At 49.2% G+C, this 21,103-nt stretch overlaps 7 protein-coding genes across 7 annotated transcripts; 5 read left to right on the plus strand and 2 right to left on the minus strand.

The window, feature by feature from the left end:
• Window positions 1-1,187: 1,187 nt before the first annotated feature.
• Window positions 1,188-2,816, plus strand: PFLUO_LOCUS7876 (uncharacterized protein; the record flags this gene model as incomplete). Its single annotated transcript, XM_073785556.1, has 1 exon — window positions 1,188-2,816. The coding sequence occupies one exon, from the start codon at window positions 1,188-1,190 to the stop codon at window positions 2,814-2,816; it is 1,629 nt and encodes a 542-aa protein (XP_073641899.1).
• Window positions 2,817-3,190: 374 nt separating this feature from the next.
• PFLUO_LOCUS7877 (uncharacterized protein) lies at window positions 3,191-5,677 on the plus strand (the record flags this gene model as incomplete). The annotated part of the gene is made up of 1 exon (XM_073785557.1): window positions 3,191-5,677. One exon carries the CDS (start codon window positions 3,191-3,193, stop codon window positions 5,675-5,677), a length of 2,487 nt encoding a protein of 828 aa, XP_073641900.1.
• A 2,477-nt stretch (window positions 5,678-8,154) lies between these two features.
• Window positions 8,155-8,354, plus strand: PFLUO_LOCUS7878 (uncharacterized protein; the record flags this gene model as incomplete). Its single annotated transcript, XM_073785558.1, has 1 exon — window positions 8,155-8,354. A coding segment is annotated over one exon (200 nt), but the record flags the coding sequence as incomplete, so codon positions are not given.
• A 3,846-nt stretch (window positions 8,355-12,200) lies between these two features.
• PFLUO_LOCUS7879 (uncharacterized protein) lies at window positions 12,201-13,822 on the plus strand (the record flags this gene model as incomplete). Its single annotated transcript, XM_073785559.1, has 3 exons — window positions 12,201-12,366; window positions 12,418-12,600; window positions 12,660-13,822. 3 exons carry the CDS (start codon window positions 12,201-12,203, stop codon window positions 13,820-13,822), a joined length of 1,512 nt encoding a protein of 503 aa, XP_073641902.1.
• Window positions 13,823-14,965: 1,143 nt separating this feature from the next.
• On the plus strand, window positions 14,966-16,482 carry PFLUO_LOCUS7880 (uncharacterized protein; the record flags this gene model as incomplete). Its single annotated transcript, XM_073785560.1, has 7 exons — window positions 14,966-15,078; window positions 15,159-15,226; window positions 15,288-15,293; window positions 15,374-15,491; window positions 15,546-15,796; window positions 15,848-16,104; window positions 16,156-16,482. The coding sequence occupies 7 exons, from the start codon at window positions 14,966-14,968 to the stop codon at window positions 16,480-16,482; spliced, it is 1,140 nt and encodes a 379-aa protein (XP_073641903.1).
• A 380-nt stretch (window positions 16,483-16,862) lies between these two features.
• PFLUO_LOCUS7881 (uncharacterized protein) lies at window positions 16,863-18,553 on the minus strand (the record flags this gene model as incomplete). The annotated part of the gene is made up of 4 exons (XM_073785561.1): window positions 16,863-17,186; window positions 17,245-17,750; window positions 17,807-18,382; window positions 18,448-18,553. 4 exons carry the CDS (start codon window positions 18,551-18,553, stop codon window positions 16,863-16,865), a joined length of 1,512 nt encoding a protein of 503 aa, XP_073641904.1.
• A 1,543-nt stretch (window positions 18,554-20,096) lies between these two features.
• On the minus strand, window positions 20,097-20,771 carry PFLUO_LOCUS7882 (uncharacterized protein; the record flags this gene model as incomplete). Its single annotated transcript, XM_073785562.1, has 2 exons — window positions 20,097-20,636; window positions 20,697-20,771. 2 exons carry the CDS (start codon window positions 20,769-20,771, stop codon window positions 20,097-20,099), a joined length of 615 nt encoding a protein of 204 aa, XP_073641905.1.
• Window positions 20,772-21,103: the final 332 nt, after the last annotated feature.

Here is a 21,103-nt window from a genome sequence, read left to right on the forward strand (position 1 = left end):
TCATCGGAAGCTCTCGAAAATACATTTCCTTCATTACGGACGATAAAATGACAGTAAAAAACATTTAGCATAAGATGGCATCACATCTCCGAAATCATCCCGGGTAAAACTAAAACGACTTGCCTGATCTTGGGAGAAAGAGCATGTGTCATTGGTGCAGTGGCCTTTAACTTAAGCGCGGAAATTGCGGACTCTCGTATCGAAATTAGTGGTGGAAATTCTCCAAGCTAAAACTAGCTCCCGGTTAAATGCCGATAGGAGGCATTCAACAGCCGGATTCGCTTAGAAGTGCCGGCCCATGCGGGGATTGAATTATTTGGCTGGGGAAAAGCTGGGGAAAGTTTCGGGACAAAGTAGGTGTCCGCCTGGCTGGCCCAGCCCACTCTTGGCTCAGACCCGAATTTTGTAGCCGACACTCATTCATACTGCCCATACAGAGCGATATAGGCAAAAGAAATCGCTCAGAAATGCACTATTTCTCCTACATTCCGCAGAATTTCCAAACATATCTCATGGATCTTACGCATCTTGTCGCTTCTCTGGGCAAATTCACATTACGGGATTTATCCGGGGTAATGCGAGGTGTAGGGCCAGCTATCATTGTGATTGGCCACCATGATGTTTTTTGAAGCTTGCGCTGCGGTCAAACAATAATTAAGTGGGAATACATTCAGCAACTCTAAACTTGTGACGGCTTATTGAAAATAGTAATGATCCTATAAGCAACCAAGATTATAGAACACCAACCAACATGAATTAGTTATGGGGTAGGTAGAATAAACCCATCTCCACCATAGAACATATTGTAGATCCTTTGAGCAGACACACCCCAGCCGTTTCCATAGGCTAAAACCTCAGTGGCGTGTATCACTCGCGCATTCCAATTCCGATCCCGCCAATAAACACTCTCCATTCCCCAAGGCGGTTAATATTGATGCGGTTTCCCAGGATCAAGCTTCTCCCGTTGATCACATGGTTATCCACAAGGGTCAATTTATGCTGTCCGGCAAAAGTGAATATCGGTCTAGCCAGCCCTTTCGGGAGGAATGCAGTCGCCTTTGTTGCGTCTCTTGTATACACGGCGGATGGTTAATAAGTACTGGCCCATGCGCCTTGGTTTCTTCGGCACTGGCTTTCTTTTTCTCCTGCCCCATCTTGTCAGCAAACTCTTGTCCAGAATATTCAAGATGTCTATCGCCACCCCAAACAAGGAGACGGAGGCTTACCATGTTGAGCAGGGTCAAATTCCCGAGCAAGACCACGAACTTGAAGGCTGGATTGGCCTGGCCCAAGATGCTCGTGATGCTACCGTTCAAGAGCACAGATTGACTTTTGTCGAGGCTGTTAAACTCTACCCAAAGGCGTGTTTGTGGACGATGGTTGTCTCCTTGGTGGTCATCCTGGACGGGTACGACACCGCCCTGATCGGTTCTCTCTTCGGTTTCCCTGCTTTCCAGCTCCAGTTCGGCCATGAAACCAGCACCCCCGGCTCCTATCAACTCGACCCCAAATGGCAAACTGCGCTGGGTCTTGCCAGCCCGTTGGGTAACATTGTCGGCATTTATATCAACGCGTTTTTGACTGAAAAATGGGGTCACAAAAAGACTTGCCTGGGTACTTTGGCGTTTCTGACTGGGGTTCTCTTTATTCCCTTCTTCTCGAAGAGTATCCAGGTTCTCTTCGTTGGTGAACTTTTATGTGGATTGGCATGGGGCGTATTCACTACCTTGGCTCCTGCTTATGCCTCTGAAGTGACCCCTGTTGTGCTTCGGTCTTATCTCGAGACATATGTTGTACTCTGCTGGGGTATTGGACAGTTCGTCTCTACTGGGATCCTGGACAGCCTTGAACATCGTACCGACGAATGGGCATGGCGCATCCCTCTGGCCGTGCAATGGGTGTGGCCCGTGATCATTACACCTGTGCTCATATTTGCTCCTGAATCGCCGTGGTGGTTGGTCCGAAAGGGTCGTATTCAGGAGGCCGAAAAATCTATGAAGCGGCTCTCCTCCTCCCAAGATCCTGACCACGCCAAGAAGTCCATTGCCCTGATGGTCGAAACTACCAACCTAGAGAAGGCTATGACTGAAGGCACCTCATTTATTGATTGTTTCCGCGGCTCCAACGCTTGGCGTACAGAGATCGGATGCATTGTCTGGACGTCCCAAGTCCTTTCTGGCTTTGCCATCACCTCATACGCCAACTACTTCTACGAACAGGCTGGTTTGCCTACTGCTAGCGCTTACAAAATGAGCGTTGGACAAAGTGGTATTCACTTCCTTTGTACACTGCTGTCTGTGTTTATCACCGGTAACTTCGGTCGTCGGCCCGTCCTCTTCGGGGGGTATGTTGGCATGGCCACGTCCATGTTAATTTTGGGCATCATGTCATGCGTTCACCAAACGTCTGGTCTAGGTTATGGAGAGTCCGCGATGTATCTTCTGTGGTATGTTTTCTATGAGCTGACACTGGGGCCACTGGCATTCATCGTTGTTGGTGAAATTTCGTCCACCCGTCTGCGCTCGAAGAGCATCTCGCTCGCGAGAAATGCCTACAATGTCGCCAATGTTTTCAGCTCCACTGTTGCCCCTTATACACTCAACCCCACCGCAGCCAACTGGAAAGGCAAGACAGCGTTCCTTGCTTCAGGATTCACCCTTATTGTCATTGTTTGGGCTTATTTCCGTCTTCCTGAGTCGCGTGGACGTACTTATGAAGAGTTAGATATTCTGTTCGCGAGAGACCTGAAGGCTTGGGAATTCAAGGATGCTCAAATTGAGGAGGATGCTGTAGAGAACATTGCCAAACAAAGTTAAGTTGGGATGAGTTTGATTCATATAGTGACCGCAATTTGGAGTCGAATCTATTCCGTGTTGCTTTTGAAACATTAATGGCAGATTGGTAGTATCTATGGAGTAAGAATAACAACAAGTATTGATCCTATTTATCAGAATTTCAACATTTGCCTATCCGTGCTGAAACATTACTGGAACAGTGTTAGTCGACAACAGTTTTGGTCGATTAGTTGTCCAATGAGGATAAATAAAAGCAGCTGAGCACTTTAGCCTGGGCCGGGTAAATTGGGCGTCGACCAAGGTCTGTTAAAAGCTTGCATCTCTACCTTGACGGGTAGAAGAACCAGAATTTTTTTATTTGTTGATAGACTATTGCTATTTGAAAGGTTCTCAATATGACTATTGAAACTGGGCTTGACGGTTGGCTGCGATATGCCCCGCACCCCGCGGAAACCAGCAACAGCTATCGCGCTATCTCCAACATCATTGTCTTGAACAAGTCCAAGACTAGTCCTGTTTATACGGCCGGAAAGGAAGTTCAAGATGGTTTGCGACGCATTCTTGGTCAGAAAATCGAGATCAGTGGCGAATTGAGCGGCACGCCATCATCCTCCGTTATCATCGGTACAGTTGAGGCATTCTCCTCAACCTGTGGGAAGATTCCAGAAATTCCAGAGCTCAAGGAGGATGGATTCTGGCTCAATACCCATGCCGAAAATGACTGTGTTCACATCCTTGGCGAGAACGAACGCGGTGCTATCTACGGTGCTTTTGAATATCTCATGCGGCTAGCACAGGGAAATCTCAACCATGTTAAGTCCGCAAGCAACCCTAGCGCTCCCATCCGATGGGTAAATCAATGGGATAATTTGGATGGAAGCATAGAGCGAGGATATGCCGGCCCATCAATTTTCTTTCGGAATGGAGAGGTGGTTACGGATATGACTCGTGTTGCTCAGTTCGCCCGGCTCCTCTCGTCTATTCGCCTGAATGCCGTCGTCGTCAATAATGTCAACGCCAACCCGAAGCTGTTCAGTAAGACGAACCTCGACGGCCTCCGTCGAATTGCGGATACTATGCGCCCATGGGGTGTGCGGATCGGGATATCGCTTTACTTCGACTCTCCCAAGAAATTTGGTGGCCTGCCTACTTCTGATCCGCTGGACCCTGCCGTGAACGACTGGTGGAAGGACATCACTGCCAAGGTGTACGAAAAGGTTCCCGATTTGGTCGGATACACTATTAAGGCCAACTCTGAGGGTCAGCCTGGACCCTTGTCATACAATCGCACGCTGGCTGATGGCGCCAACATGTTTGCTCGTGCATTGAAGCCGTACGGGGATGGTGTTGTCATGTATCGCGCTTTTGTGTACAATCACCACCTAGATGAATCCGTGTGGACCAATGACAGGGCGAACGCCGCGGTGGATTATTTTAAGGAGCTTGACGACCAGTTTGAAGACAATGTTATTGTGCAAATCAAATGGGGCCCCATTGATTTCCAGGTCCGCGAACCACCGTCTCCACTGTTGGCTAATTTGCGCAAAACCAAAGGCGCCATCGAGTTCCAAGTCGCCCAGGAGTATCTCGGCCAGCAGTCACATTACGTCTACATGGCCCCTCTCTGGAGAGAAATTCTCGACTATGACATGCGCATCGACGACAAGCCCTCTGTCATCCGGGACATTGTCTCTGGTGAACGTTTGAATTGGAGCCGCAGCGGCTACACCGCCGTCCTCAACATTGGCAGTGATAGCACTTGGATTGGACATCACCTCTCCATGTCTAACCTCTACGCTTACGGCCGCCTTGCCTGGAATCCACTCGCCAGCTCAGTGTCCATCATTCAAGACTGGGCACGTCTTACATTTGGCCTAAATGAGACCATCATTGATACAATCACTAAAATCTCCATGGAATCCTGGCCCACGTACGAGAAGTACAGCGGGAATCTTGGAATCCAGACCCTTTGCGACATTATCTACACTCACTATGGTCCTAGCCCAGGCTCACAAGACGGTAATGGGTGGGGACAATGGACTCGCGCAAACGCCCATTCCATAGGCATGGATCGTACTGTGGCCACCGGCTCTGGAAATGCAGGCCAATACCCGCCTGAGATTGCTGCCATCTACGAGAATATTGAAACGACACCTGACGACCTGCTCCTCTGGTTCCACCATGTCCCTTACACCCACCGTCTCAAATCCGGAAAGACAGTTATTCAACATTTCTATGATGAACACTACGAAGGTGCAGCACATGCACAGACCTTTCCAATTGAATGGGCTAAATTGGAAGGTCTTATAGACGACCACCGCTTCAAGCAGACCGCGTTTAAATTACAGTATCAAGCTGGTCATGCTCTTGTTTGGAGAGACTCTGTTAACAATTTCTATTTTGGAAAATCGAAGATCCCCGACGGGAAGAATCGCGTTGGAAATCACATTTGGCGGATTGAAGCCGAGGATATGCACCTGTCTGGGTACAAAACCGTCTCTGTCACACCGGCAGAAGCAGCGTCCTGTGGAAAAGCCATTGTTACAGAGTCAAATACAGAGCCCGGTACCGCACAGAAGGAGCTGAGTTTTCCCACTGGCATTTATGATATCGCAGTGAACTATTACGATCACCTAGGTGGCAGATCCAAGTATGAGATTTTTCTCAATGAGGGATCAATTGGGTTCTGGACTGGCGACTTGCAGGACAAGCTGGGGCATGATTTTTCAGAATACTTGGATGGCCATTCAGCGACAAGGATCACGTTCCGGGGAATCAACGTGCAAAAGGGTGATATACTCAAAATTATTGGTCAGCCCGATGGCACTGAGCTTGCTCCGTTGGATTATGTTTCCGTTCTGCCCGAAGGTACGATTGATTAGAGTCGGTTTGATGCGGTAAATGTCTGAAATATACATATCTATGGATTTGTCTCTTCGCTTCATAATCGCCTCATTTGGACCAACACATGCCCGTATACTATTGGTCTGCTGTAAGGATATGAGAACCAGAAAGATTGTGGGACACGAAATCCCAGTATCTTCTAATTTTGCTCTGGGGTTTGACCTACTCTATAAGAGATGTCAGCGCGAACCTTTATCGTTTTGGTATGCCCTATTCACCGTCTGGGATGCGTACGAGCAAAGGTTGCAAATCAATTATGGGACAGCTGAATGCATTGACAATGTTCTGAGAACGTTTATTCATCGGGGATAGTGATTTGAGCTGGGGCGCATACAATGTTTTCTTTTCTTTTTGGACTCAAATGAGAATGAAGCCCAACTAAGTTGATGATGAACTTGTGAACGCGTAAACCTGCGTGGTGAGGTGACAAGCACCATGTGTTTTTTTGTGTAACACCCTAGAGTCGAAATTCAGCAATGGAAGTGCATGCAATCATGCCAGCAGCGAAAAATGGCAGTCGGCAGGTCGACGTCGATGGCAGGTTTGGCTCAAAATGGGTTAGTGGTCCAGGAAACCCAGAAAAGTGACTTGGGATTTTCTGCTGTTGAATAAAACTAGACTTCCAAAACGAATGGAGCCGTGGTCGACAACGCAAAACTAATTCGCAGAACAAAGGACAGAACTTAACCTAGGTTAAATCCTTTATTATGATTTTCACCAATGGAGTCAACAACTTTTGCATGCTGAAAACTCTCTTGATTCTGATTGGCTTGTTTTGGATCTAGCCTAACAAACCTTCACCCACCCATTCAACTATGGCAGAGTGGAGTTGTTTTCTGCAAGCAGTCGTCATAAGGGACTCCTTTGTTGAAAAGAGGTCAGCTGTTAATCTGTCTGGCATCCTTTTAGGATCAAAGATCTTATGGAACCGCTCTCCCGGTCATTGATTACAGAAGAACAGTTTGTGGGGGAGCAATGCCCGCCTCTCGCCTTGTCGGGCTGTGGAAACAATGCTGCTCTCAACGACTGACCCTGGTTTCCGTATTTCTGTTAACAACTACCGCCATAACCACAGTTATATTTCTGGTTGTCCCTAATCTGCAACGACTGCACCTACAGGTGGACCTGACGTTGTTCGACTATGGTTTCTACGGGTTCTATCCAACTCGTCAATACGTTTCTGTTGAATACAAATCTCCAGACGTCGAAATCGCCCAGTGGGACGCAAAATGCAGCCACGACTACGTTTTCATTGCGCCTCATGGAAATGCAGTTGACGATCCCGCTGCCATGATTCTAGATTCGCGTGGCAACCTGGTCTGGATGATGCCTTTCTTTGATGGAGCACAGGATTTCCGTGTTCAGGAGTATCTAGGCGACAAGTACTTGACATATTGGCATGGTCGAGGCTCTTGGTCCATGGTCTGCAGTCCCAATACTTTCTGGGCTCCCCTATCCCAGCAAGGCCTGTTGTCGCAATCAACTTATACTAATTTCTCAATAGCTAGATTCATCATACATTCACCGATTCGAGATCGAGCCGGTCGGAAACTTCGATGGAAATATGCATGATCTCCGGATCACCGAAAATGGAACTGCGCTTATCACTATCTACGACACCGTCCCCACAGACCTGTCTACAGTCGGAGGGCCCTTGCACGGATATATTTACGATTGCCTCTTCCAAGAAATAGAAGTTGGGACGGGTAATCTGCTTTTCCAGTGGCGCATATCCGACCATGTGCCCTTCAACAGCTCATTCAAATCTATAAAAGGAAGCGGCTGGGATCACGATGATGCGTACGACGCATATCACGTCAACAGTATAGACAAAGATCAATCTGGAAACTATTTGCTTTCTTCGCGTCACACCCATTCCATACTCGGCATTGACGGAAAGAGTGGAGAAATTCTATGGACTTTAGGTGGAAAGTTCAACGATTTCACCGATATCTCAGAAGGCAAAGCCACCGACTTCGCGTGGCAGCATGATGCACGGTGGCAAGATGACCATAGCTTAACACTTCTGGACAATACCGCCGAATGGTTTCTAGATGGGCCGACGCAGAGTCGTGCTATGGCTCTCGAGCTTGACATACCGAATCGAGTCGCCAGACTCCGAGCAACATATTTCCACCCGGAGGAAGTAAGAGCCACCTCACAAGGCAATGTTCAAGTGTTATCCGAGTCAGGCAATGTATTTGTGGGATGGGGCCACTGCGCCGCCTACACCGAGTTCTCGAAAAACGGACGAGTCTTGTGTGATACTCATTTTGGGCCGTCTAACTGGTTTCAACTTGGACAAGTCGTCTCATACCGTGTCACAAAAGGCAGTTGGATTGGTCGGCCGAATACCATCCCTTCAGCCGCGGTGAGTGGGTCATCTGTATTCGTCAGCTGGAATGGTGCGACAGAAGTTGTCGCCTGGCGGCTTGAGCTATGGAATGGTTTAAGCATGGACGATATGCAATTCGATCCGTCCAAAGTGGTCAAGAAGAATGGGTTTGAGACAGAGATTGAGCTTCCCCCGGATCTATCAACAGTCTATTACCGTGTCGTTGCATTAAACGACCAGTACAAGGTTCTCGGAATGACCGAAATGCTAGGTAAACAGCAAAATTGGGCCGTTCGGGATGTTTTTCGGAACTATACCGGGTTGCTCTCAAACGGTGTGGGGCTTGCTATTTTTATGCTTGGCTGCTCGTCTCTCTTGGTAGTCTATTGGGCTTGCAAGAAATGTGCTAGGCCGTTTATATCCCATCACTACAGCCTCATCCCACCGAGTATCAATGAAAATGATGAGGATGAGGTTTCATTGTCGTCACTTTAGTGGCCATCAGCATGAAGGTATCATTAAATGTACATGAAAAACCTCCTGTTAAGCAAAAGGTCCTGACTCAAGCGCCCTGAAACTGTGCATTTATAAATAGCCCTTCTGGAGCCACTGGGGACCCGTCTTTCTATGCCGGGTCTTGACCGGCAGATCATCAGGCAAGCCAAAAAAATTCAGCTAGAGCTCTATCCTTATGATTATAGCGGTCACCTGACGTGTTCGTACAGTCCTTATTGGATAGAAATTTCTGTCTATTTTAGGTTAAAGATTTTCTGCGTGTTTCTACGGCTGCCTATTATTGGTCCGTTGGCTAAGTAACTATTCCCTGGTCTAACTTACCGCCCTGAGCGCGCCCGTTCGTATAACTATTTGAGTACTCTCTCCCACCCCTATCCCCAACCTGTCCTCCTAACCTACCTCGACGGCCAGTCGCTCGAGTGGTCCTTATCTAAATACCACCTTCAAATCCCTTAGCGTGGTGAAGACCATGACTTGTTTATATAACAATCATTAGTACAATTCAGGGTTTCAGCAGACAAATTGAGGGGAACAATTTGAAAGATGGTAAGCTGGTGCGGACACAAGCGCCTTCTACCGGTCATTTTGCTGGTTATTCTCAGCTTTTGGGGATTTGCTGTGACTCTGCATTTTGCCACACGCATAGTTGCATTTGCACAGCTATTTGGCATCTTCAAGGACCATGCGGGTGTACAAATTACACAGGTCGAAATTTCCGCTACCTACAAACACGCGAACTCCGAAATTCAAAGCCCTGCGGTACCGAGGATAATACATAAAATATTTCATAATTGGAATAATCCCGATGACGACTCGCTTCCAGCAGACTGGCAGCCAGTACATCAAACGTGTCTAGACTTGAACCCTGGCTGGGAGCATATGGTGAGACTGACTCCGTGGGGTGACAGAAAGAAAGACATGGCGTGTTTGAGCTAAATTTTTGGCTACAGCTTTGGACAACGAAAAGCTCTGAAAACTTCATCAGAAAGGAGTTCCCCTGGTTTCTCTCCACTTACAAGAGCTACAAATATCCTGTTCAGAGGGTAGACGCTATGAAATATTTTGTCCTTCGTCATTACGGTGGCATCTATATCGACATGGATAATGTGAGTAAAAGAAGAATTTACCTCGTTAATTATTTACCTCGTTCCTAGTCCTCAATTTGCTAGCGATATATTTCATTACTAAAGCTTCGTGTTCTTTAGGGCTGCTCTGCGAACCTTGATCCCCTAACCCTATATCCCGGTTTCACTACCGATGGCGGACACGGTGCTCTTAGTAACAACATCATTGGTGGGCAGCCTGGTCACCCATACTTCGTCCTTCTCACTGAGAACCTCATGCTTTGGAATTTCAACTATCTGCTCCCATACGTGACTATAATGTTTTGTAGTGGACAATGGTTCTCCACGGCAATGTGGGAGAAGTATCATTCGCTGCTATCTGTGGATGGGTCAGTCCGCGGCTTCACTAGTGCCGGATGGAGCCCGTTGCACCGTGTTCTCATGGACATGCGCCCTGGCGCTGATCCCTGGGTATTCTTCACTCAGGCTCAAGGTGAATCATGGGCGGACTGGGATTACACGTTGCTCAAGACTATTGGGGACCATATTGTCTTGATTTTGTTACTGTTGGCTGCCCTCATGGGTTTTCTGATCTGGTCATGCATGCGATTCAGGACCCGCCCAAATTCTAACGACATAGGATACAAGAAGCTGGATGCTTGAGACAAAAATTCTAGCTGAAAATATTTAGGTTTTAGTGCTATCCTTTGATGATTTCTAGAACTTAATTCTGAACCAAATCTACGTTCATATTCCTATAAATTATCAGAGTGCATTCATCACTCCTGATTTAGAAATTTCAGCGCTTACAGATGATCAGCCTTTCTGATTAGTCTTTCATGACCTGTCAAAGGACTCTGGCACAAAACTACTTCCGCTTTCGCGAGCCTTTTGAGCGAAACGAATACATACTAGCCGTGACCTCGCATCCTTGCCGCATCCTTCTAGAGGTGTCTTTATTCTTCTCAAATGCTTTAATTGCCCAGAAAGTGTGTGCCCATAGCCTTAAGAATGCGAATGTCTCCGGACTGTTAGATTAGACTTACGTATATCATTCATTCAGTCAGTAAACTAGATGAGAATGACGGAGACTATTCGAGCTCATTACTAGGCATGACCGAATCTGGTTTCACCGACACCCCACGCTAGCATTCTTTCCATAAAAATATCTCGATACTCGTGTTACACTCTGGGAACTCCTTTCTAAGCTAATTTAGTTAGGTTTTTTTAACACCCTCTGTCATTATAGTTCTTAGGGTACCTTTGTCAACTCCGCTCATCGGCAGTTTCAGCTTTAATTCCCCAGATTCCTGTCTTTTTGAGGCTTCCAGAGCGTATGTTGCCCGATCTCTCCCGAAAGCGTTCTGTGGGGGTGCCTCACCCCGCTGTTGATCTCGTCTCCTAATTGTCGGGAGGGCCTTAGGGTCGGTGCTGACCCCCGTGTCAAGAACTGCCTCCGACCCGTTTTCCATTTTCACCGCGCCGCAATGACTCGACTTTTCCACAAATATTGGCACAGGTCTGTACTTCTTGGAGATATGGGAATATCTCGAAGTCGAGCCATTAGGGAGTATGTGCCGACAACAGAAGCCCATCTCACAACGCTCATATAAGAAAAGTGGCTGTTTCGGGCCTCGACCGGTGGGATGTCTCATCGAGATAAGTAGACGGAGTCTCCCGAAACAAACACCGTAAGTTTAGAAGTGCCGCACACCACTATGCCTGTTCAGACTATGGTAATTACACTCGGTCCGAAACTAGAAGATACCGTGGGGCACCCGAAAACTCAGGGTGCTCCGCTTGCTCGGCGAACGTCCGAAAGTGGTTCCTTCACGGTCCGTGCTCAGTGCAATGCAATAACTAATGTCGATCGGTGTGAACCGAGGATACGAAAACCAGCCTTCAAATCACCCCAGATTTCGGAAGAAACAGGTACATGGTCGGAATTCACCCCGCAAACCCCAGGCTGTTTGACAATGATGTTTACTTGACAGTGATTTCTATTTGCCTGCGATTGTCATTATTATCTCTACTACAACGCATAATTCTTGCATGAAGCCAAGACTACCAAGGCCGGCTCCTATGGATGAGAGCCTTTGTGGCTTCGGCTGGCGCTGTCTTGGCCCTTGGCAAGCACCAACAAGAAATCTCTGCCGTGCCGTGTCGTTGGTAGGCCTGGTGCTCAAAACGTCAGATCAGCCTGTCGTATATGAACTATCGGGCTTTTTGTCCAATGACACCGCCGCTTGCCTTAACCATTGACGTCGCGCTAGGTCACGCTTCGGCCACCAGAGCCTCTCTGTTGTGCCGCGGCCTGAGCATAAGGTGATCAGGGATGGCCCCCACATCCAAGCGTGGTCACTCCAGACCTTCTGCTCTGTGGGGACAGCCATCCGGGGCTAGTGCGAGGGAATGTAAAGCGAAGAAAAAGCGGGGGGAAATATTCATCGCAGTCATGCGGAGGACTGGTGGTGGGTATAATAATTCGACCTCTACCCACTGTTGGTTGCTGGCTGTTCATCCTTTTGGTTCCGTCGCCTGGTTCCCTTCTATAATCCGTGAAGCTTCAATCGGGACACCGCCAAAATGGGCTACTTCGGGCTAAGAGGCAAGCCGCTGGGCGTCATGGTCAGTCTTGTGGCCGCGACAGCATTTATGCTCCAGGGTTACGATCAGGCTGTGATGAACGGCCTTGTCACCCTCCCGACGTTCCTGTCTGTTTTCCCTGAAATGACAAACCCCAATATAGAAGGTAACATCGACACTCTTTGTCACTATTTAGAGAGATGCTCATTGCTATCAGGTACCACCGTTGCCATCTATGAGATCGGTTGCGCGATTGGCGCTCTGTCCTGTGCCTTCATTGGTGACGTCCTAGGACGACGTCGTATGCTTTTCGCGGCTGGCATTGTTGTCATTGTCGGTGTCATCCTACAGGCGACCCCGTTCAGTCTGCCTCAATTGATCGTTGCTCGAATTATCACCGGTAGGTTGGCTACACACCCTGCCAATAATGCAGCCACCAACTGAATAATTTCTGTCTAGGTCTGGGTGTCGGTGCATTCACGGGTACGGCGCCCATGTATGTGTCTGAATGCGCTAGTGCGAATGCGCGTGGCCGAATGGTCCTGATGCAGGGATTCTTTGCCATTGGCGGTATCGTGCTGGCGACATGGATCGAGTTTGGACTCTTCTTTGCCAAGGACAGCCAGGCCAACTTCCGCTTCCCCATCGCCCTCCAGGCCCTTTTCGCGATCATTGTCGTCTCCCTTATTATGTTCTTGCCCGAGTCTCCTAGGTGGCTGGTCAAGCGTGACCGCATGGAGAATGCTCGCGAAGTTTTGAGTGCTCTTGAGGATATGCCGGAAGACTCGGAATTGGTGAACCAGGAGCTGGATGTTATCCGTGAGACATATCTCGAGGAGAAAGAGAACTCCGCCTCGCTATTTACCATGGGTCCCGAGCGACTGTTCCATCGTCTTTGCCTGGCTATCTTCGTAGCCCTGTTGGCTCAGATGACCGGTGTCAACATTGTGACATTCTACTCGACCCAGATTTTTGAAGATCACCTTGGCTATGCCGCTACCGAAGCTCGTATTTTCTCGGGCTGCATCCAAATTTGGCAGTTCTTGTGTGCCGGATTGTCCGTGATTTTGGTCGACAAGATCGGACGACGAAGACTTCTAATGGCCGGCGCTGCTGGCATGTGCGTTGCTCAAACTGCTCTATGCGGTCTCATGTCCGACCTCACCAACAAGGCCGCTGGAGAGGCCGCCATCTTCTTCTACTTCGTTGCCATGTTCTTCTTCCCTGTCGGCTTGTTCCTGCTGCCTTTTATGTATGCGGGTGAAATCGCACCTCTCTCCATCCGCCACAAGGTCGCCGCCATAGGTGCCTGCACAAACTGGCTGTTCAACTTCCTTATTGCCGAGGCATCACCAACTGCTATCGCTAATATTGGATACAAGTACTACATTCTCTATGCCTGTATTAGTGCAGTTGCATTTGTGTCGTTTTACCTGTTCTACCCTGAGACCAAGGGTCGCACTCTCGAAGAGATCGACGAGATCTTCATTCGCTCCAAGTCCATCTTTGACCCCGTCAAGGTGGAGAAGTCGCTGCCGCGCAATGGTCTGTCCGGCGCGGAGCGTCGTCAAGAGGAGAGGGGGTTGGAGAAGAACACTGCTGCTCATGTTGAGACTGCTTAAGCAGTTCTGTATCTGGTGAACTATTATATTATGATGAGATGAACTGGGGAAGCCGTATATACTCTGCAGGCAGCCGAGCTAGCCGCTGCGAATCAATTTAGAAAGCACCTCAACACTTTCAGGTTCGCGGCCTCCTTTCTGGTGAGATTAAACAGCTGCGGTGCTACCTCCAACCCTGTTGGGTTTCATCCCTCAAAATCATCCACATTGATGACATCCACACCTTCACCAAACGTCTTATTCGCAGGCTGCGAACAACCCACCACCTTATGAGGAGTATAGTCGACTACGACGGGACACTCTTGCAGCTATCTTGTTCGAATAACGCTGTGTATATCTAGACGATGGACATGTGGTGTATGGATGTCGTAATATGAGATTTCATAATTGAATCCGGAAATTACGGCTCCATATAGAAGTGGAATTGATTGCTTTATTGATTGTTGTATATTGAATGAGTTTATCCGGAGATGATTACCTATCATATGTTGTTACTAGAAGCTACCCTCGCCCGATCCATACAAAAGAGCGTGCCAGCTCCGTAGTATCCGACACTAGGACACTACTTATTGCCAAGAATGACTTTGTTACACTTTCATCAAGGATCTGAGTAAATACAACGCTCATTACACAATCCCCTTCTGCCACGTTGATCTTGATCGGTTTCATCAGGTGCACCATCAGGTGGGGGCGTTCAAGATTCATGGTGAGAATGAGTACCTCTATTACCCTAGATGTATAATCACCGCCGTGTACCGAATAATTAGAGACCTCTGAATTTTGTTTCATTTTTCTTCTCTTTCTTTTCCAGTTTTTATATAGTGTACGGTCCTAGAGCAATCTCGATCTGATCATTCCCATCGGGGTGCACTGTCGAAAGGGGTCCATCGCGCAATGATCGACAGGAGGCGAAACGGTTACGTGTACACAGCCCGCCCAATCACCCATTCTTCGCCGTCCTGCTAGAAACTCATCTTCCCGAGTTTTCTTTTTCCCTTATCATCATCCCTATCGGCCTCCCAGGCACCACGCGCCTCTTCCTGCCGACCGTTGTCACTCCTTTCTCTGGACTCTCGCCGAAAATATTTCCCTCAGTACACATACCACCTCTTTTTTCCACCACCCACACCCTCCCCGAACACAATGGCAAACGGTCGCTCATCCCAGGATGATCGCAAACTCGAGAGCGGCACTCCCGCTGCCCAGGCCACTCCCAAGCCCGCGGACGGTGGCCTGCACCCGGCTTTCTACATTGCGTGCGTATACCTTACCGGCACCGCGACCGCGCGTTCCCCTTTTCCTGAGTGCTCCGAATACTGAGACTCGAACCCCCCAGGCTCTGGATCGCACTGAGCTCGAGTGTTATCCTGTTCAACAAATGGGTTCTGCATTCCGCCAAGTTCAGTAAGTGCCACACTCTTCGTACTGTCTGTGTTTGAACTCCGCTAACTTGTATTTCAACTAGATTTCCGTGAGTCCCTCCGTTCGCCACATCCCCCTTCGCTAGGGGGCTGGATCGAATTACAATAATGTACTGACTGCATCATCCAGCCCTATTCTTGACTACTTGGCACATGGTCTTTGCGACCATCATGACCCAGATCCTGGCCCGCTTCACCCCTTATCTCGACTCGCGCCACAAGGTCCCGATGAACCCGAACACCTACGCGTGAGTGACGGGAAGACACCGAGACACAATGGATGAAAACTGACTTGGGAACAGCAAGGCGATTGTGCCCATTGGTATCATGTTCAGCTTGAGTCTGATCTGCGGTAACCTGGCCTACCTCTACCTGAGTGTCTCGTTTATCCAGATGCTCAAGGCGACCAACGCTGTGGCAACCCTGCTGGCTACTTGGGCCTTCGGCATTGCCCCCGCAAACCTCAAGACCCTGGGGAACGTGGGCCTGATTGTTGTCGGTGTTGTGATCGCCTCCTTCGGCGAGATCCAGTTTGAGATGACTGGATTCCTGAGTATGTGCCGGATTGAGTTCATTTTCTGATCGCAAACTGACAGTCCTATAGTCCAGGTCGCTGGTATAGTCTTCGAGGCCATGCGCCTTGTGATGGTTCAGCGCTTGCTCAGCTCGGCTGAGTTCAAGATGGATCCCCTGGTGTCGCTATATTACTATGCGCCCGCATGCGCTGTGACCAACGGCGTTATCACTATTTTCGCCGAACTCCCCAGAATGACCATGAACGATATCTACGGCCTCGGACTGGGAACCCTCCTTGCGAATGCACTGGTTGCTTTCTTGCTGAATGCTTCCGTTGTGCTCTTGGTAAGATCTACCATCCTACTTGATCACATCACCACTGACAATTCTTTTCAGATTGGCAAGACATCTGCGGTTGTTCTGACCATGGCTGGTATCCTCAAAGACATTTTGCTTGTCTGCGCCTCGATGCTCATCTTCCGCGATCCTGTCACTCTCCAGCAGTTCTTCGGCTACTCCATCGCCCTCGCTGGACTGGTGTACTACAAGCTCGGTGCCGAGAAAATGCAGTCTCTCGCCACGGATGTTCGTCTCCACGTCGGCGAGTACCAGCGCAGCAACCCCGCGAAGACCAAGGTCATCGCAGTCGGTGGTGTCGTGGTGATCGTGTTGCTTGTTTTGTACGGTGGGAGCGGAGCTGCAATTACCCAGCCGACCACCTAAAGCCACGTCTAGCTCAGGTTAAGATCCATGGCAAAGCCGCCCAAACAACCCAAACAGTTGAGAGATGGAGCAGTGGAGAAGATGCACTTCAGGATGTGTATATTTTTTGATCGGGAAGAATAGAATAGAACATAGCCAAATGAGTTGGTTAATTGCTTTGTACTACATGTCAAATATCCTTAGACAGGTCTGCAAGAGGCCTGGATTTCAAGCATAACGTCTTACATGTGTGTAGAGACCACATTTATTCCAAGTTCTTTTTATAAAATTGAGCTACTGTCATTCCAAAAGATCGTGCAAATCAATCTCCCTTCCAGAGGGATGCCATACATGCACTGTCTAGGTATCCATCTAAAATGTGTAAATATTATAAATCCATTTCAAGCCTCAATACTAGGTACCGCATCCTCATTATGGTGGATATCCGCAGATGCCCGTCCCTTGTCTCTGGCAAGGGCGACATTGAAAGCAGCGTTGCTGTGGAAGAGTGTTTCCATCTCCTCCAAGCTCTTCCCCCTAGTCTCCTTCACAAAGAAAAACACGACCCAGCCCATGACGAAATCGCAAGCCGCGAAAAAGACGAAGGTGTAGCTGCCCATAGATGCGATCATATACGGGGTGACGAGCGAGAAGAGGAAGTTGAAGAGCCATTGCGAGGACACTGCGACTGAGACTCCGAACTCACGGATGCGACTTGGGAAGATCTAAGGTCAATGGTTAGAATATTGCCACAATGGGAGGTCAAAATCAACGGGAACCTACCTCGGCAGTATACGGCCATATAACTGGACCCCAGCTGAACTGGTAGATGGCATTAGTGACGAAGATCATCGCCACGGTGGCTTTGCCAGCACTTGTTGGGCCTGAGGGTGTTGTGGCAACGGTGGTTTCGTGGAGAACGGTCACGATCACGAAGCAGACGGTCATCATGAAAGCAGTAATGTAAAGAGTCGGCTTGCGCCCCCACATTTCCGAGAAGAATAGGAGATAGGTAGTGCAAGTGACGAACTTCTCGGCACCAAAGAGACCCGTGATGAGCAGAGACTGGCTGTTGTTGTTACCGACGAGGGTCTTGAAGAATTGCGGCCCAAAGTACGCGAGCGAGGTCATTCCCGTGCATTGCTGAGCCAGAAACAAGAAGAAAGCAAGTGCGATCCGGTAGCGGTTGGCGGGTTCTAGAAGCTCGCGCTTCTTGACGCCCTCGGTGGCCCGTAGTTCCTCCTCAAGACCAGTTTGGATCTCGTTGAATTCCGCTTTCACTTCGGCGCCTAGAAAGAATCACTCTGTTAGTCCTGCTATATATCAATTGGTAAAGGAAACATACTCTCACTAGCGCGAATCCACTGTAGGGATGTTAACGCTTCCTCAAGCCGTCCCTTCTTAGCCAGCCAGCGCGTGCTCTCTGGCATAGGTATTAGACCAAGACCTAGCACTGCTGCCGGCACTATTTGGAGCCCGACCGGGATCTGCCACTGTCTAGAGATCGCTGGCAAGCCAACCTCGACTCCGTAGTCAATCCAGTAGCTGACCATGACACCCATGGCAAAGAGACCCTGCATGCCACCGCCAACCATACCACGAATCTCCTTAGGCGCCATCTCGGCGCTGTACGCGGGTACAACGGCAGTAGCTGAACCAAGACCAACTCCACTTACGACACGTCCGATGTAGAAGCAGACGAGCGAGTGCGAAGGGACAACCTGTAGCACGATACCAATGCAGAAAAGTAACATGGCGACTTGGATGGTGTACTTGCGCCCGAATCGGTCGGAGATGGGGAAGATACCCAAAGCGGCAAAGAAGGCGCCAGCATTCTGTAGACTGACCATGACCGCGCTGACGGTGGTTTCATCGGTATAGCCGAAATCCTTTATGTAGGACTTTAGCGTTAGGACGCCACCTGTATGTCGATTGATCAGTATCAGCACGCGACACTATACACCCGGCCGCGGAGGAATGCCATACCCACGACACCTGTGTCATATCCGAACAAGAACCCGGCGGTACAGATAAAGAAGCCGAAAAAGTATGCGCGGATAGCTCCGAGCCTGGTTCCGTTTAACCTAGGCATGATCGTGTACGATGAGCTTGATCCCGTGTCAGCTAGGGCTGGAATGGGATTGCCAGGTACAACAACGAGAAATTAAAAAAAAAGATTCTTAGAAACGTACACGTCAGGGAGGCTCAGCTATAAAAAGGACAGGTACACAAGGCAACGCGTTGGAGAGGGGGCGGCTCCAGCACGCAAAGGGTGGTGATGAGCACGCCATGAACTAGAAATATGGCGCCCAGAGTATGAAAAGCACAGGCCTCTGACGTTGTAGGAAAAAGGATCCGCCCCTGAAGTCTGATACATACACCTGGATCGACAAACCTGGATTCTTTGTCTTGCTGCTATAGAGAATAATATGCTTGGAGGAAAGGAGGCAAGTCTGTGTTGGGCTTATAAAGAGTCGCGGATGGTTGGTTCCACTATGATAAGCTTCCCTACTCCTCACAAAGGAAGAAATGTCTTCCACTCGGGGAGCTGGTACACTGCAGCATTTCCGGAAGGACTGCGTGGAATGTGCCAATCAGGCCTGGGCGACCGGCCATCTGAGTTTGTGAGAGGCTGCCTTCTTCGCCCCTTGCCTCCATCCGGATTACAGCTGTTTTCCCCAGAACCGACAAGCCGCGAGCACATGGGTCCACGCGGGCCGGGAATGGTTTAGTGTTCCCCCACACATCTGGAACGAGACCGACGTCCCGATGCGATGGAGAAGCGGTAGTGATGACGCAAAAAGGGGTCGGAATGGCACAATTTGGATGCTTGTTTGTGAGTTAATGCGAGATAAGGAATATTTGCGTTTTGGTTTAATTAGAGATTTTAGACGGGAGCAGTGGAAAACATGACTTTGATAAACCCGTGTCTAGCTCTTAGCGGAGACCGGCAGATCTCAGACCGAAGCGCCGCTGACGACAATGTTGCGACCAAGCATTTAGCGCTAAAGTGATTGGCAGCTAACCGTGACGTTAATATAAGCAGAACAAATTTGGAGCATACGAAAGGCTCCTGGAGCCTTCAGCTGGGCTCACGCACCGGAGAGGCATCTAAAATCTATAGCTCGCGCGAACCTTCGATTCAATTCTGCGTCTTCCCATGGCTATTGTTTACCTACGCGCATAAATCAACCAGTTTTACTCTCCATGGGGGCTATCTCTATACAAGTCATGTCGGACTTACACCTTGAAACCTACCCGTCATGTAGACATTCTCATTCAGAGCGATTGTGCAGCCAGGCCCTCTCATTCAGTCTGTAGAATGGTTTTCCGATGGCAAGAGGTGATGAAGGTGGCGTGAAAGAAGAAGCGAATGTCGAGGATGACGAGAAGGCGAAAGAGGAGATATAGTTGACTTGAGCCATGAATTGAATTGTTTGGACATGAAGGCTATTTGCTATCGAAAACAAGATATAGAAGATACACCCCTGGATCTCGCACCAGATATTCATCCATCTGTTCATTCCTCCAAGAACATTGCAGTCCGTTCCGCTCATGAGTACGTCCAGTCAAATCGTCTCCATCATAAACCAATCATTAAAAAGTATCCCGTAAATCCCATCTCTCCCACCTTCTCAAACGACATAGTGCGGCCTGCGGCTGGAGCTATGATGCCGATGCCGCGAGCCGGATCCACGACGACTGGAATGACTGCGTCTCCGTACGGTAGTCTCCTTGACAACAACCTCGTCGCGGTGCTTCTTATGCAAGAAGAGCGCAATGAACGCAGTCCACAGGAAGAAAGCCGCTTCCATAATGCCAAACGCAAAGGAGGTCTTCAGCATCGCGCAGGTCTTGTTTATATGCAGCGAGAGATCGTTGTTCGAGCGGAAGCCAAACTCGCCGAATGGGCCCAGTGACACCCACGCGCTGCCGCCGTCCCAATGGGAGCAGTCGGCGTTGGCGATGAAGCGCAGCTCGTAGACGCCTGCGACGAAGGCGCCGAAGAAGCACAGATCCAAGAAGGCGACGAAGATGGCGGAGCGCTTGGTTGTGGAGAAGCGGATGAGCGTGTCAAAGGCCCAGAAGATAGCGATTACGCTGACGATGAATAGGACCAGGATGTAGGGCGGGGTCAGCATATTGGCTTGGAGGTAGCCGTGGACGAACCAAGCCTGCCAGTTCACGGTCGGGTTAGTCGGAGATACAAAAAAAATAAAATGGGGAGGACGCACCATCATGCCAATGATGGGGATCAAGAAGGTGATCTCCACCAGGCGGTTGAAGATGAAGAAGACGCTACCAATCATCTTGGCGGGTGTGGTGTGGAGGGGTCAAGAAAATCAGATCAGATCCGAGGAATGCGCGCGCAGATAAGATGGATTTCAAAATGACCCGAGGTGTTTAGGATGACGGCATGGGGTGCAGGGTTCGTAGTGGATTAAAGGCCGTTGCGATTGCAACCCTCGAGGTCACAGAGGAGAGGTAAGGGGGAGGGAGAGGGAGAGGTGAGGATAGAAAAGAAAAGAAAAGGGAAGAAAAGAAAGGCAGAGAGGAAGAAATACTGTGATCGTCATCTTGCTGACGGCGGGGGAGGCTGGGACCGATTGGGTGGCTGGGCAATGGACGTATAGTTAGTCGA

Source organism: Penicillium psychrofluorescens (assembly GCF_964197705.1).
Source record: "Penicillium psychrofluorescens genome assembly, chromosome: 5".
Classification (NCBI taxonomy): Eukaryota; Fungi; Ascomycota; class Eurotiomycetes; order Eurotiales; family Aspergillaceae; genus Penicillium; species Penicillium psychrofluorescens.